At 47.8% G+C, this 12838-nt stretch overlaps 1 protein-coding gene across 3 annotated transcripts in view; it reads left to right on the top strand.

The window, feature by feature from the left end:
• Window positions 1–8606, top strand: part of pdcd11 (programmed cell death 11) — an 82562-nt gene extending 73956 nt beyond the window's left edge. For all 3 annotated transcript variants that reach the window (XM_080205994.1, XM_080205995.1, XM_080205993.1), the window contains exons 34-36: window positions 723–876; window positions 4256–4421; window positions 7213–8606. In XM_080205994.1, the coding sequence (XP_080062120.1) occupies window positions 723–876; window positions 4256–4421; window positions 7213–7381 (489 nt within the window). In that variant the 3' untranslated portion in view covers window positions 7382–8606. The remainder of the gene's footprint in view (window positions 1–722; window positions 877–4255; window positions 4422–7212) is intronic.
• The last annotated feature ends 4232 nt before the right edge of the window (window positions 8607–12838 follow it).

Raw genomic sequence — 12838 nt, forward strand, 5'->3', positions numbered from 1 at the left:
ATTATTTTGTATACCTCTATTAGGTCTCCCCTCATTCTCTGCCTTTCCAGGGAGAACAACCCCAGTTTACCCAATCTCTCCTCGTAGCTAAGACCCTCCATACCAGGCAACATCCTGGTAAACCTTCTCTGCACTCTCTCCAAAGCCTCCATGTCCTTCTGGTAGTGCAGCAACCAGAACTGGACACAGTACTCCAAATGTGGCCAAACCAGCGTTCTATACAGTTATAACATCAGACTCCAGCTTTTATACTCTATACCCCGTCCTATAAAGGCAAGCATACCATATGCCTTCTTCACCACCTCCACCTGTGCTGCCACCTTCAAGGATCTGTGGACTTGCACACCCAGGTCCCTCTGTGTTTCTATACTCTTGATGGCCCTGCCATTTATTGTACGTCTTTCCCCCCTACATTATTTCTTCCAACGTGCATCACCTTGCATTCACCTGGATTAAATTCCATCTGCCATTTCTCTGCCCAATTTTGCAGGCAGAACGATGATATTGTAAATAAAAGCAAAATACAGCAGATGCTGGATACCTGAGACAAAAACAGAAAATGCTGGGTAAACTCAGCAGGTAGTGGCAGCGTGTGTGGACAGAGAAAGAGAGTTTACGTTTGGAGTACATGTTACTGTCAGATATAGGTGAAGTGTAAATGTAATGTGAGTTGTTTTGGATAGAGTGTGTGATGTGATGCTGGATTCTGTGTATCTTTGCAGCAAGCAGAGAGTCTGTACGGCACCATGCTGAGACGGTTTCGCCACGACAGCTCTGTCTGGCTCAGTTACGCCACATTCCTCCTGAAACAGGGGAAAACCGACTCTACCAGCACCTTACTGCAGAGAGCCCTCAAGAGCCTGCCTCAGAGACAGCGTAAGTAGAAAGTGGGTTGTGAGTCCACCCTCTGGGGCGTGGGCAGGGGGAGAAGTGGGCGTGTAAGAGTCTGTGTGGAGTTTGCACATTCTCCTCGTGTCTGCGTGGGTTTCCTCCAGGTGCTCCAGTTTCCTCCCACAGTCCAAAGATGTGCAGGTTAGGTTGATTTGCCATACTAAAATTGCCCGTTAGTGTCCCGGGATGCGTAAGTTAGAGGGATTAGCAGGTAAAATATGTAGGGAAATGGGGGTAGGGCCTGGGTGGGATTGTGGTCGGTGCAGACATGATGGGCCGAAGGGCCTCTTTCTGCATTGTAGGGTTCTATGATTCTGTGTAACTGAGATTGGTTCCCATTTAATCAGGGCCCAGTTATCGCTTTCAATTCATCCTGGATCTGGTTGATAAAAAGCTGCCTTTGTGTCAACCTTGCTTTGTGTATGTTATAACTGCAGGGTTAGACGATGCTGGGAGTGTGTGTCCATTGTTGTTTCTACTGCACATCAGTCAGGCCCTTCATGATCTAATTAGGAACAGGAGGAAGCTATTCAACTCTTCGACACAATTCTATCCCATTCCATCAGACCATGCCACATGTGTGCCTCGACTCTTTACCAGCCCTTGTTCTATATCCCGCAATATCCTTACCCTCGGTGCTGTTTCTGAGTTCAAGGTCTTGTGTACCTCTGTGTTGCAGCGAATTTAAAACCAAGCTGACATTTTCCCCTTTAAGGTATTCTGCGGAGAAATAGAAAGTCCAGAGAACTACCTTTATCCAGAGTTAGAAAGTGGAACTCACCACCATAAACAGTTGATGTTGATGCATTTAAGGGGAAGCTGGATAAATACATGAGAGAAAAAGGATTAGTGATGTTCGTTAGCAATGCTGCCTCACAGTGCCAGGGATCTGGGTTTGATTCCTGGCTTGGGGTCACTGTCTGTGCGGAGTCTGCATATTCTCTCCGTGTCTAAGAACATAAGAAATAGGAGCAGGAATAGGCCATCTAGCCCCTCGAGCCTGCCCCGCCATTCAATAAGATCATGGCTGATCTGAAGTGGCTCAGTTCCACTTTCCCACTTTCTCCCCATAACCCTTAATCCCCTTGCGTACCAAAAACCTATCTACTCACGTCTTAAATATATTTAGCGAGGTAGCCTCCACCACTTCAGCGGGCAGAGAATTCCAGAGATTCACCACCCTTTGAGTGAAGAAGTTCCTCCTCAACTCTGTTCTAAACTGCCCCCCCCCCCCTTATCTTGAGGCTGTGCCCTCTAGTCCTGCTGTCCTTTCTGAGTGGGAAGAACCTCTCCACCTCTACCCTATCCATCCCTTTCATCATCTTATACGTCTCAATAAGATTCCCCCCTCATCCTCCTGAACTCTTAACGAGTACAAGCCCAGTCTATTCAGCCTCTCATAGCTCAACCCCCTCAACTCCGGTATCAGCCTAGTGAACCTCCTCTGCACTCCCTCCAAGGCCAAAATATCCTTGCGCAAGTGCTGTGACCAAAACTGCACACAGTACTCCAGCTGCGGCCTCACCAGTGCCCTGTACAGTTGCAGCAAGACCTCCCTACTTTTTATATTCAATCCCCCTCGCTATGAGGGTCTGCGTGGGTTTCCTCCGGGTGCTCTGGTTTCCTCCCACAGTCTGAAGGACACGCTGGTTAGGGTGCATTGGCCGTGCTAAATTCTCCCTCAGTGTAACCAAACAGGCACCGGAATGTGGCAACCAGTTTATTTGATAGTCACCTGACGAAGGAACACCGTTTCCGAAAGCTTGTGGGTTTACTATCAAAAACTGGTTGGACTTTAACCTAGTGTTGCGAGACTTCTTACTGAGATGAATTTGCCCAGCATCAGCCTTGTTCTGTTCTTCCCATCTCCCAGATGATGATGCTGGTGGTAGTCAGTAGTCTAGGTGCTGTTACCAAGCTGATCAAGACAGAATCTTCATTAGAAACAGTCTCTCCTTTCTCCTCTGGTGTAAAACGTATCAATTTTTTTTGGGTGGCACAGTGGTTCGCACTGCTATTTCACAGCACCAGGGACCCGGGTTTGATCTCGACTTGGGTCACTGTCAGTGTGGAGTCTGCACGTTCTCCCTGTGCCTGTGTGGGTTTCCTCCAGGTGCTCCTGTTTCCTCCCACAGTCTGAAAGACACACTGGTTAGAGTGCATTGGCCTTGCTAAATTCCCCTCAGTGTAACCAAACAGGCACTGGAATGTGGCAACTAGGGCATTTTCACAGTAACTTCAATTATGATACCAATAAATAAACTTAAAACTTTGTTGTAAATTCATCAGATTAGATTTCAAAACCCCATTAACTCGAGAGACTCTTTTTCTCCTCCCACACTGACAGTCCTGTGGTCATTACTGGACCAGGAATCTCAAGATCTGGATTAGTAATCTCAGGAATGTGAGGTTAAATCCACCAGGACAGTTTGAGAATTTGGAAATAAAAAGGTGTTCTTGATAGACGTTGCTGTGAAGCTGTGGGGATTGTAGTTAAAAAGCCAACTGGTTCATTGATGCCAAAACAGAAAATGCTGGAAAATCTCAGCAAGTCTGACAGTATCTGTGGAGAGGGAATAGAAGCAGTGCTTCGAGTCGGGTTGGCCCTTCGTCAGAGCTGGTTCATTGAAGAAGGAAACCTGCCAGGCTGGCTCTATATATGAGCCCGTTCCCACAGCACTGTAGCTGGATTCAGATTGCCCCTGGACTGACCCTCAATTTAATCCAACCAGGACCTGAAGCAAAAAGCTCACTCGTGTGCTCTCTGGACAACTGGGGGTAAACATCATCTGTCCACCTGGCCAGTGAGATTCAAACCCAAGCACTCCCAGATTGGAACCGAGTTCAATTGAACATCAGACAGCAGAAACTCATCCCAGGCTCCCGAAATATGGAGAGAACCAGATCATGCGTTCACTGCAGAAGTCCCTTTAATTTAAGTGATTAATACAAGATTTCTCCCCCCCCCACACCCCCATACCACTGCATTTCCAAAGCCACTTAGTTAGCTCTGCTTTACTGACCTGCCTGTCACTGTTCGAATGCAGTGTGTGGCCTGCCTCCCCAGGGATGGAGCTGCTCAGGGCCGTGCCTCCCTGAGGGTGGGGCTTCTCAGAGCCCCACCTCCCCAGAAGTGGCGTTTCTCAGGGCCCTGCTTCACCATGGATGGGGCCACTCAAGGCTCTGCCTCGCTGGGGGTGGCGCTGCCCAGAGCCCTGCCTTCCCAGGGATGGAACAACTCAGGGCCCCACCTCCCCAGGGGTAAAGTCACTCAGGGCCCCACCTCCTCAGGGAGGAAGTTGCCCTGCTCCAAGTTAATGGAATGACGATTTGCTCCATGTTTTATTCACTGTTTTCTTCCCAGATGTTGATGTCATTGGCAGATTTGCACAGCTGGAGTTCCGCTTTGGGGATAGCGAGCGGGCGAAGGCCATGTTTGAGAACACGCTGAGCAGTTACCCCAAGCGCATAGACCTGTGGTCCATCTATATCGATATGATGCTGAAACATGGCAGCCAGGAGCAAATCCGGTGAGTGAAACATCACTGCATTTCTATAGCCCCCTCTTGCAGTTTAGTAAAACAACATCACTGCATTTCTATAGCCCCCTCTTGCAGTTTAGTAAAACAACATCACTGCATTTCTATAGCCCCCTCTTGCAGTTTAGTAAAACAACATCACTGCATTTCTATAGCCCCCTCTTACAGTCCAGGACTTCCCAAAGTGCTTCACACCAAATGTTGTGGTTCTGAAGTGTAGTCACTTGTTATTACGTCGGAAAAGCACCGGCCAACCTGTGCACAGCAAGATCCCATACAAAGATGATGACCAGATATTCGGGTTTTCGAGGCACTGATTGTAGGGTAATCATTGGCCTCAGGACACTAGGGCGATCTTTCCTGCACTCGTTTGGGATCTTCCACACCCTGAGAGTGCAGAGTGGGATCCGTTTAATATTTAATCTGAAAGTTGGAGTGTGCAGAGCTGCCTCGGTCCTGCAGTCTGTATTCCACTTTCTGGAGTACAAATAGCTATCGCTCTGTACATGGCTGACACAGGATCACTGGTGATTGATTTATTTTTATTGTGTTGTGTCTCATTCTGAGAGAGATCTCAAAGCTGGCTCGCAGCCTGACAGTCACAATACTCACTCTGCTTCATAACCATAACTGTCTTTAGCCAGGGCAGTGAGGATGTTAGGAAAGTGGGAGGGGCTGGAATGTAGGACCTCCCACACAGGATGGGAGGGGGGAAGGTCACAAATCCCTCCCTCGGTGTCTCTCCAGCATTCCGAGCAGGAATCTGCCTGAACTGCGTGGCTCCAAGTCAGGAATGGCTGTCACTGAGCGCAGGATGAGAGAGACAGGCCAAATATTGGACACTGGGAGAATTCCTCCTTCATCAGTCCCTGCGATGGAAACTTTTCGGTTCACCTGTCGATATGTCACCTGTAGGAGCTGTGAGAATGTGGCTCCAGCCCTGAGCGTGTTAGAGGGCAGAGATGTCCTGCTATTCTTCAATGCACATTGTGCAAAAGGCAGTTCAGAAATAACATCTGGTCCCCTCCTTACAACCTAACATAGCTGAGAATGGCCACAATCCATTGATACTTTATGGGTTCATTTCTTACAGGAACATACAGCCCCTCAAGTTGGTTCTGCCATTTAACCTGATTATAGCTAATCTATCTGAACACCATCTTCCTGCACTCTCCCTGTATGCCTGAATGTCATTGACATCTAGAAATCTGTCAACCTCAACTCAATGACTGAGCTTCCACAGCCCTCTGGGACAGAGTTCCAAAGATTCACCACCCTCTGAGTGAAGAAATTCCTCCTTGCCTCGGTCCTAAAACTTTCAGACTGGAGGCCAGTTACCAGCGGCATACCACAGGGATCAGTGCTGGGTCCTCTGCTATTTGGAAGACTTGGAAGAGGGGGCTGAAGGGTGGGTTAGTAAATTTGCTGATGACACTAAGATTGGTGGAGTAGTGGATGAGGTGGTGGGCTCTTGCAGGCTGCAAAGAGACATTGATAGGATGCAGAGCTGGGCCGAAAAGTGGCAGATGGAGTTTAACCCTGATAAGTGCGAGGTGATTCATTTTGGTAGGACAAACTTGAATGCGGATTACAGGGTGAACAGCAGGATTCTGAGTAATGTGGAGGAACAGAGAGATCTTGGGGTTGATATTCACAGATCTCTGAAGGTTGCCACTCAAGTGGATAGAACCGTGAAGAAGGCTTATAGTGTGTTAGCGTTTATTAACAGGGTGTTAGAGTTTAAGAGCCGTGGGGTTATGCTGCAACTATACAGGACCTTGGTGAGACCACATTTGGAATATTGTGTTCAGTTCTGGTCACCTCACTATAAGGAGGATGTGGAAGCATTGGAGAGAGTGCAGAGGAGATTTACCAGGATGCTGCCTGGTTTGGAGGAAAGGTTGAGGGAACTGGGGCTTTTCTCTTTAGAGCGGAGGAAAATGAGAAGTGACTTAATAGAGGTTTATAAGATGATGAGGGGGATAGATAGAGTGGACATGCAGAGACTATTTCCTTGGGTGGATGTAGCTGTTACTCGGGGGCATAACTATAAGGTTCAAGTTGATTCTTCACTCAGAGTGGTTGGGGGTGTGGAATGCACTGCCTGCTGTGATAGTGGACTCGGACACTTTAGGAACTTTCAAGCAGTTATTGGATAGGCACATGGAGCACACCAGAATGATAGGGAATAGGATAGCCTGATCTTGGGTTTGGACAAAGCTCAGCACAACATGGAGGGCCGAAGGGCCTGTACTGTGCTGTACTGTTCTGTGATCAGCACAAGCTTGGAACGTTCCTGTGCTGTACTTTTCTTTGTTCTTTGTCTCGTGTCCAAGTCACTCGAGTAACAGGACCGAAAATGAGTAAACGATAGAGGTTTATAAAATGTTGAGAGGAATAGATAGGGTGGATTCTCAGAGGCTATTTCCCAGGGCTGAAATGGTCGCTACGAGAGGACACAGGTTTAAGGTGCTGGGGAGTAGGTACAGAGGAGATGTCAGGGGTAAGTTTTTCACTCAGAGGGTGGTGAGTGAGTGGAATCGGCTGCCGTCAGTGGTGGTGGAGGCGAACTCGTTGGGGTCTTTTAAAAGACTTCTGGATGAGTATATGGGATCTAATGGGATTGAGAGTTATAGATAGGCCTGGTAGGTATGGATATGATCGGTGCAACCTGTGGGCTGAAGGGCCTGTTTGTGCTGTAGTGTTCTATGTTCTATGATGCAGAAAGTGGATTTGTAGATTGCGTGGTTCACAACAGTTTAAAAACCTCTCTCCTCTATAGACACCTCTTTGAAAGAGTCATCCACCTGAAACTAGCCCCAAAGAAGATGAAGTTCTTCTTCAAGCGGTACCTGGAGTATGAGAAGAGATATGGGAACGAGGAGAGTGTCCAGGCTGTGAAGGAGAAGGCACTGAAATACGTCGAGTCCAAGAGTTCGCTGGGCAGCTAATCACATCAGTGGTTGAGCTTTATACATTGGAGCTCAGTGTTGCTGCATTGGGCTGTGAACTTCCCGTGTCTGGCGATGTGCAAGGAGAAAAACTCTCAGCAGTCCGCTGATAAATTAATGCCCAAATTCCCCCAAACTTCAGCAGCAGTTTATTTTTCAAATCCGTGTACAGCTGGACATGGAGTCTGCTATCTGTTCCCATCTCAGACTTAAGTACCTACACCCAACTTTGCTCATGTAATGAGCACAGACCCCCAGAGTACTTTGGTTTTCTCACAATCAAATACCAGCTTGACCTTACAACAGAATGGCACCTAGTTCAGACTGATGGTAAGACAAGATCACTTCTGCTTCTGTCTGCTCAACTGGTAATGAACATTGTTCACTCAGATTAATGCCCGTTCTTCCAAAACCAACGCTTGTTTTGCTAATGCAGTAACCAACGCTGTGAAGTATTGCTACCACCTGTGCCCCATCCCCCCCCCTGTGCTGCTCCCCAGCTCCCCACCCCCTTGGCCCTCTCACTCCCCTCTCCCACCTCCTCTCCCCTTGATTGCTAACGAGCTCTGTCTCTAGTCTGGGAAGTTGTAGCGTTTGACTGCAGACCATTGGATGAACTGAGCAGAGTCTGAACGTGTCCCAGTCCAATCAGGTGCAGCGTTACAATTGAAAGGAGGCTCCAGTTGACGGGGGTCTGAGGAGCAGCTGGAGGGCTGGGCTGATTGGTGCTGGGAATGGAGCTGTGATATTTCAGAAGTATAATAAAGGTCTTGTTTGGAGGGTGTGCTGATGTATTCACTTCTGTTCAGGACTGACCTGTCCTGTTGGTGCCAGAGTGCTGTCTGATTACAGATACTCTGACTAGACCTTGTGCCATCTCTGGTGTAAGTCTCCCATTCTGGTCCAATCATCTTCAATCTGTAATCCTCTGATTATTAACACTCTGGTCTCTGAGAACAGTTTCTCCTCATTCACTCCATCAAACCTCTCCTGATTTTGAAAAGCTCTGTCAGATCTCCCTTGAGGACAGTGTCAATTACTCTTAGCTGAACTTTAATAAGTGACTAAAATTTTCATCACTTCACAAAAGCTGCCAGAATTCCGATCTGGATCTAGGGCCTATCGCAATCCCAGAGTTGTTGCTCAGGTTTGTATCAGTCCATCTATCAGTTTAGCTGAGTGATAGCCCCTCTCACTCTCCTTCCTCCCCCATTATCTGTGTTGAAGCAACTTGGGCCCTTTACTACGCTGAGGGTGCTGTGTAGATGTGAGATGTTACACAGTAAGGAACCAGTCAGTGACAGTCAATCATTACATGTCAGTGAGTGGATTGTGTGGGATTAATAACCCAACAATAATATCTTACAAAGCTAACTTCTAAAAAACAACTTGATTTCAGTGAAAGTGGCCATGGAGATACCTGATTATCCTCAAACCCCAACTGGCCCATTTCCATCCCACCCAGACCCTATCCCCACAACCCAACATATTTACCCTGCTGATCCCCCTATAGTAGTGTCAATTTAGCACGGCCAATGAATCCTAACCTGCACATCCTTGGATTGTGGGAGGAAACTGGAGCATCCGGAGGAAACTCAGGCAGACACGGGGACAACGTGCAAACTCCACACGGTGACCTGAGACTGGAATTGAACCCGGGTCCCTGGTGGCTGTCACTGCTGCCTCATAACACCATGAAGCAACTCCCACACTTGTCGATGGTGGAGAGTATCGAGATTCTTGGGAAACATGTCTAAGGCTGAGATTGGGCTGTGACATCTGACCTGCAGACCGGGAAAGTGGATTTGAACAGGTCTGTGTGGAATTTATAAGAACATAAGAAGTAGGAGTAGGCCATCTAGCCCTTCGAGCCTGCCCCGCCATTCAGTAAGATCATGGCTGATCTGTCGCTGCTCAGTTCCACTTTCCCGCCCTCTCCCCATAACCCTTAATCCCCTCTCTTATCAAAAACCCATCAACCCGCATCTTAAAAATATTTAGCGAGGCAGCCTCCACCACTTCAACGGGCAGAGAATTCCAGAGATTCACCACCCTTTGAGTGAATGTTGTCTTCAGTTTTCTCCCACAGTCCAGGGTGAGGTGGATTGGCCTTGTTAAGTAGCCCCTTGATGGTAGGAGACTAATGAGGGTAAATAGGTGGAGATATGGCCTGGGATTGCTGTCAGTGCAGACTCGATGGGCTGAATAACCTCCTTCAGCGTAGGGATTCTATGGAAATCGGTGCTGACACTGATCAGGATTTAGGTGGAATTCCCCCCGTCTCTCTCTCTCTCTCTCTGTGCCCTCTATCATATTGCTGACATTTCTCCTGAGCCCCACAATCCCCCATCTTACTGCACCCCACCCTCTCCCCCACCCATCACAACCCAGACTCGCACAATCTCCTGCTGATGGTCAGTATGGCTGCTTTGTGGAGCTCTGATTCTCAGTGAATTCAGTGCTGGTGCAGAGTGGGTTCAGGGAATCCTCGCAGGTTTAGTTCCTAAAATGGGCATCAGGATCCTCGAATGTGCCAATAAAGGGTCAGTCACTAGGAATAATCCCCCAGCGCTGAAACTAATACCATCTCACACGTGTTCCAGGCACTGGGAATTAGCACCCTTAATTCATAGAATCCCTGCCATGCAGAAAGAGGCCATTCACCCCATCATATCTGCATCAACTCTCTGACAGAACATCTTACCCAGGCCCACATCCCATCCCATCTCCATAACCCTGCACATATATTTGGCAATCACCCAGGCTGCACATTTTTGGACTATGGGAGGAAACTGGAGCACCTGGGGAAACCCATGCAGACATGGGGAGAATGTGCAAACTCCACAAGTCACTGAATTGAACCCAGGTCCCTGGCACTTGCCAAATTTAATGAACACAGCAAGTTAATTCCACTCCTTGTCTCTAAGTGACTTTGCCAATAATAGAACACTCAGCACAAACAGGCCCTTCGGCCCACAAGTTGTGCCAATCGTATCCATACCTACCAGGCCTATCTATAACTCTCAATCCCACTAAATCCCATGTACTTGTCCAGAAGTCTCTTAAAAGACCCCAGCAAGTTTGCCTCTACCACAACCAACAGCAGCCGATTCCACTCACTCACCACCCTCTGAGTGAAAAACTTACCCCTGACATCTCCTCTGTACCTACTCCCCAGCACCTTAAACCTGTGTCCCCTCGTAGCAACCATTTCAGCCCTGGGAAATAGCCTCCGAGAATCCACCCTATCTATACCTCTCAACATTTTATAAACCTCTATCAGGTTGCCTCTCAACCTTCGTCTCTCCAGGGAGAAGAGATCTAGCTCCCTCAACCTATCTTCGTAAGGCATGCCTCCCAGTCCAGGCAACATCCTTGTAAATCTCCTCTGCGCCCTCTCAATAGCTTCCACATCCTTCTTGTAGTGAGGCGACCAGAACTGCACACAGTACTCCAAGTGGGGTCTGACCAGGGTCTTATAAAGTTGCAGCATTGCCTCCTGACTCCTAAACTCAATCCCTCGATTAATGAAGGCTAGCACACTATATGCCTTCTTGACCACATCCTCCACCTGCGAGGCCGATTTAAGAGTCCTACCCTTGATATTGTACTCCTTCATCCCATTGGACCTGCCAAAATGGACCACTACGCATTTACCTACGTTGAAGTCCATCTGCCACTTCTCCGCCCAGTCTTGCATCCTATCTAGGTCTCGCTGCAACTTCTGGTGGCGTTGTGGATAGTCCCTCCAGACTATCCACAACACCACCAACCTTCGTGTCATTGGCAAACTTACTAACCCATCCCGCCACTTCTTCATCCAGGTCATTTATGAAAATGACAAACAGCAAGGGTCCTAGAACAGATCCCTGGGGCACTCCACTGGTGACCGACCTCCATGCAGAAAAAGACCCATCCACAACCACTCTCTGCCTTCTGCAGGCAAGCCAGTTCTGGATCCACAAGGCAACAGCCCCTTGGATCCCATGCCCTCACCTTTTCAAGAAGTCTTGCATGGGGGACCTTATCAAATGCCTTGCTGAAGTTCATGTAAACCACGTCCACTGCTCTTCCTTCGTCAATGTGTTCAGTCATATTTTCAAAGAACTCAACTAGGCTCGTAAGGCCCAAAGGCCTTAATAGCAGTCATCGTAAGGTATAAAGACAGTGCTCTGTATCAATGCTGATATTGAAAAAGTATACCAAAAATGATAGTCTGCAAGACTTTCCAGATGGCCTCATGGTGTCTGGGTTAACGAGACATCAGGCAAGAGCACAGTGGATCACAGTCCATTATCTCCAGATGCACAGTGTAAACACGGCATGAGAACAGAACTGAGGTCAACTGTGATGTCTCCTGTGGTCCAGTAGGTAACTGGAAGTTCAGACCTGGAGAATGGAAGCTTGTGGGTGACACTGTTGGGAACGATCTTGACCCTGGCTGAGTTCCCCACTGCACCCCCTCCCCGCTCTGGTGTGGCTGCAGGAAACAGTGCAGGCTGGCAGGGCATGTGTGAAGTGCCTCTCTCATCGTTAGACATATTCAGGGTTTGGGTTTGGAAATGATTGTGGCCTAAGTTACAGTAGCAAAAATCCAATAACTGTGGCTGCATTTGAAAAGCAAATGTGAAATTCATTGTAAAGTATATCATGGGACATATACTGACCTCAATGTATGTATATCAGTGATGTATGTGTTTTAATGTATATCACCAGTGTTACAGTACAGTGATAAATACTGACACTGATACATATATAAATTCAATGATATACATAATACTGACAGATTTTGGGGAGTCAGGAGGTGAGTTATTCACCGCAGGATTTCTAGTCTTTATCCTGTTCTGCTAGCTACCGTATTTATATGGCTAATCAATTCAGTTTCTGGTCAATGGTAACCCCAAGGTGCTGGTGAGGGATTCAGTGATGGTAATGCCACTGAATGTCAAGAGATGGTGGTTAGATCCTCTCTTGTTGGGGATGGTTGTTGCCTGGCACTTGTGTGGCACAAATGTTACTTGCCAACTGAAGGTTGAAATTTGTCCATTTCTTGCTGCATTTGAACATGGACTGCTTCAGTATCTGAGGAGTTGTGAATGGTGCTCAACGTTGCAAAATCATCAGCGAACACTCCCACTTCTGACCTTATGATGGAGAGAAGGTCATTGATGAAGCAGCTGAAGATGGTTGGGCCTCAGGCACTCCCCTGAGGGACTCCTGCAGAGATGTCCTGGAGCTAAGATGACTGACCTTCCACAACCACAACCATCTTCCTATGTACCAGGTATGACTCCAACCAGCAGAGATTATTCCCCATGATTCCCATTGGCATTCCTCACTGCCTAACTCCTAATTGGTGAGGTCAATGTCTCAGGAAAGTAAGCCCAATACAAGACTGGAAGCTTCCCAGTGCCACCTCGATCTGAACCATTGGAGCACTGAGTATGGGATAGTTTG

This window comes from Carcharhinus amblyrhynchos, chromosome 17, assembly GCF_965287045.1.
Source record: "Carcharhinus amblyrhynchos chromosome 17, sCarAmb.v2.hapA, whole genome shotgun sequence".
In the NCBI taxonomy this organism is placed as follows: Eukaryota; Metazoa; Chordata; class Chondrichthyes; order Carcharhiniformes; family Carcharhinidae; genus Carcharhinus; species Carcharhinus amblyrhynchos.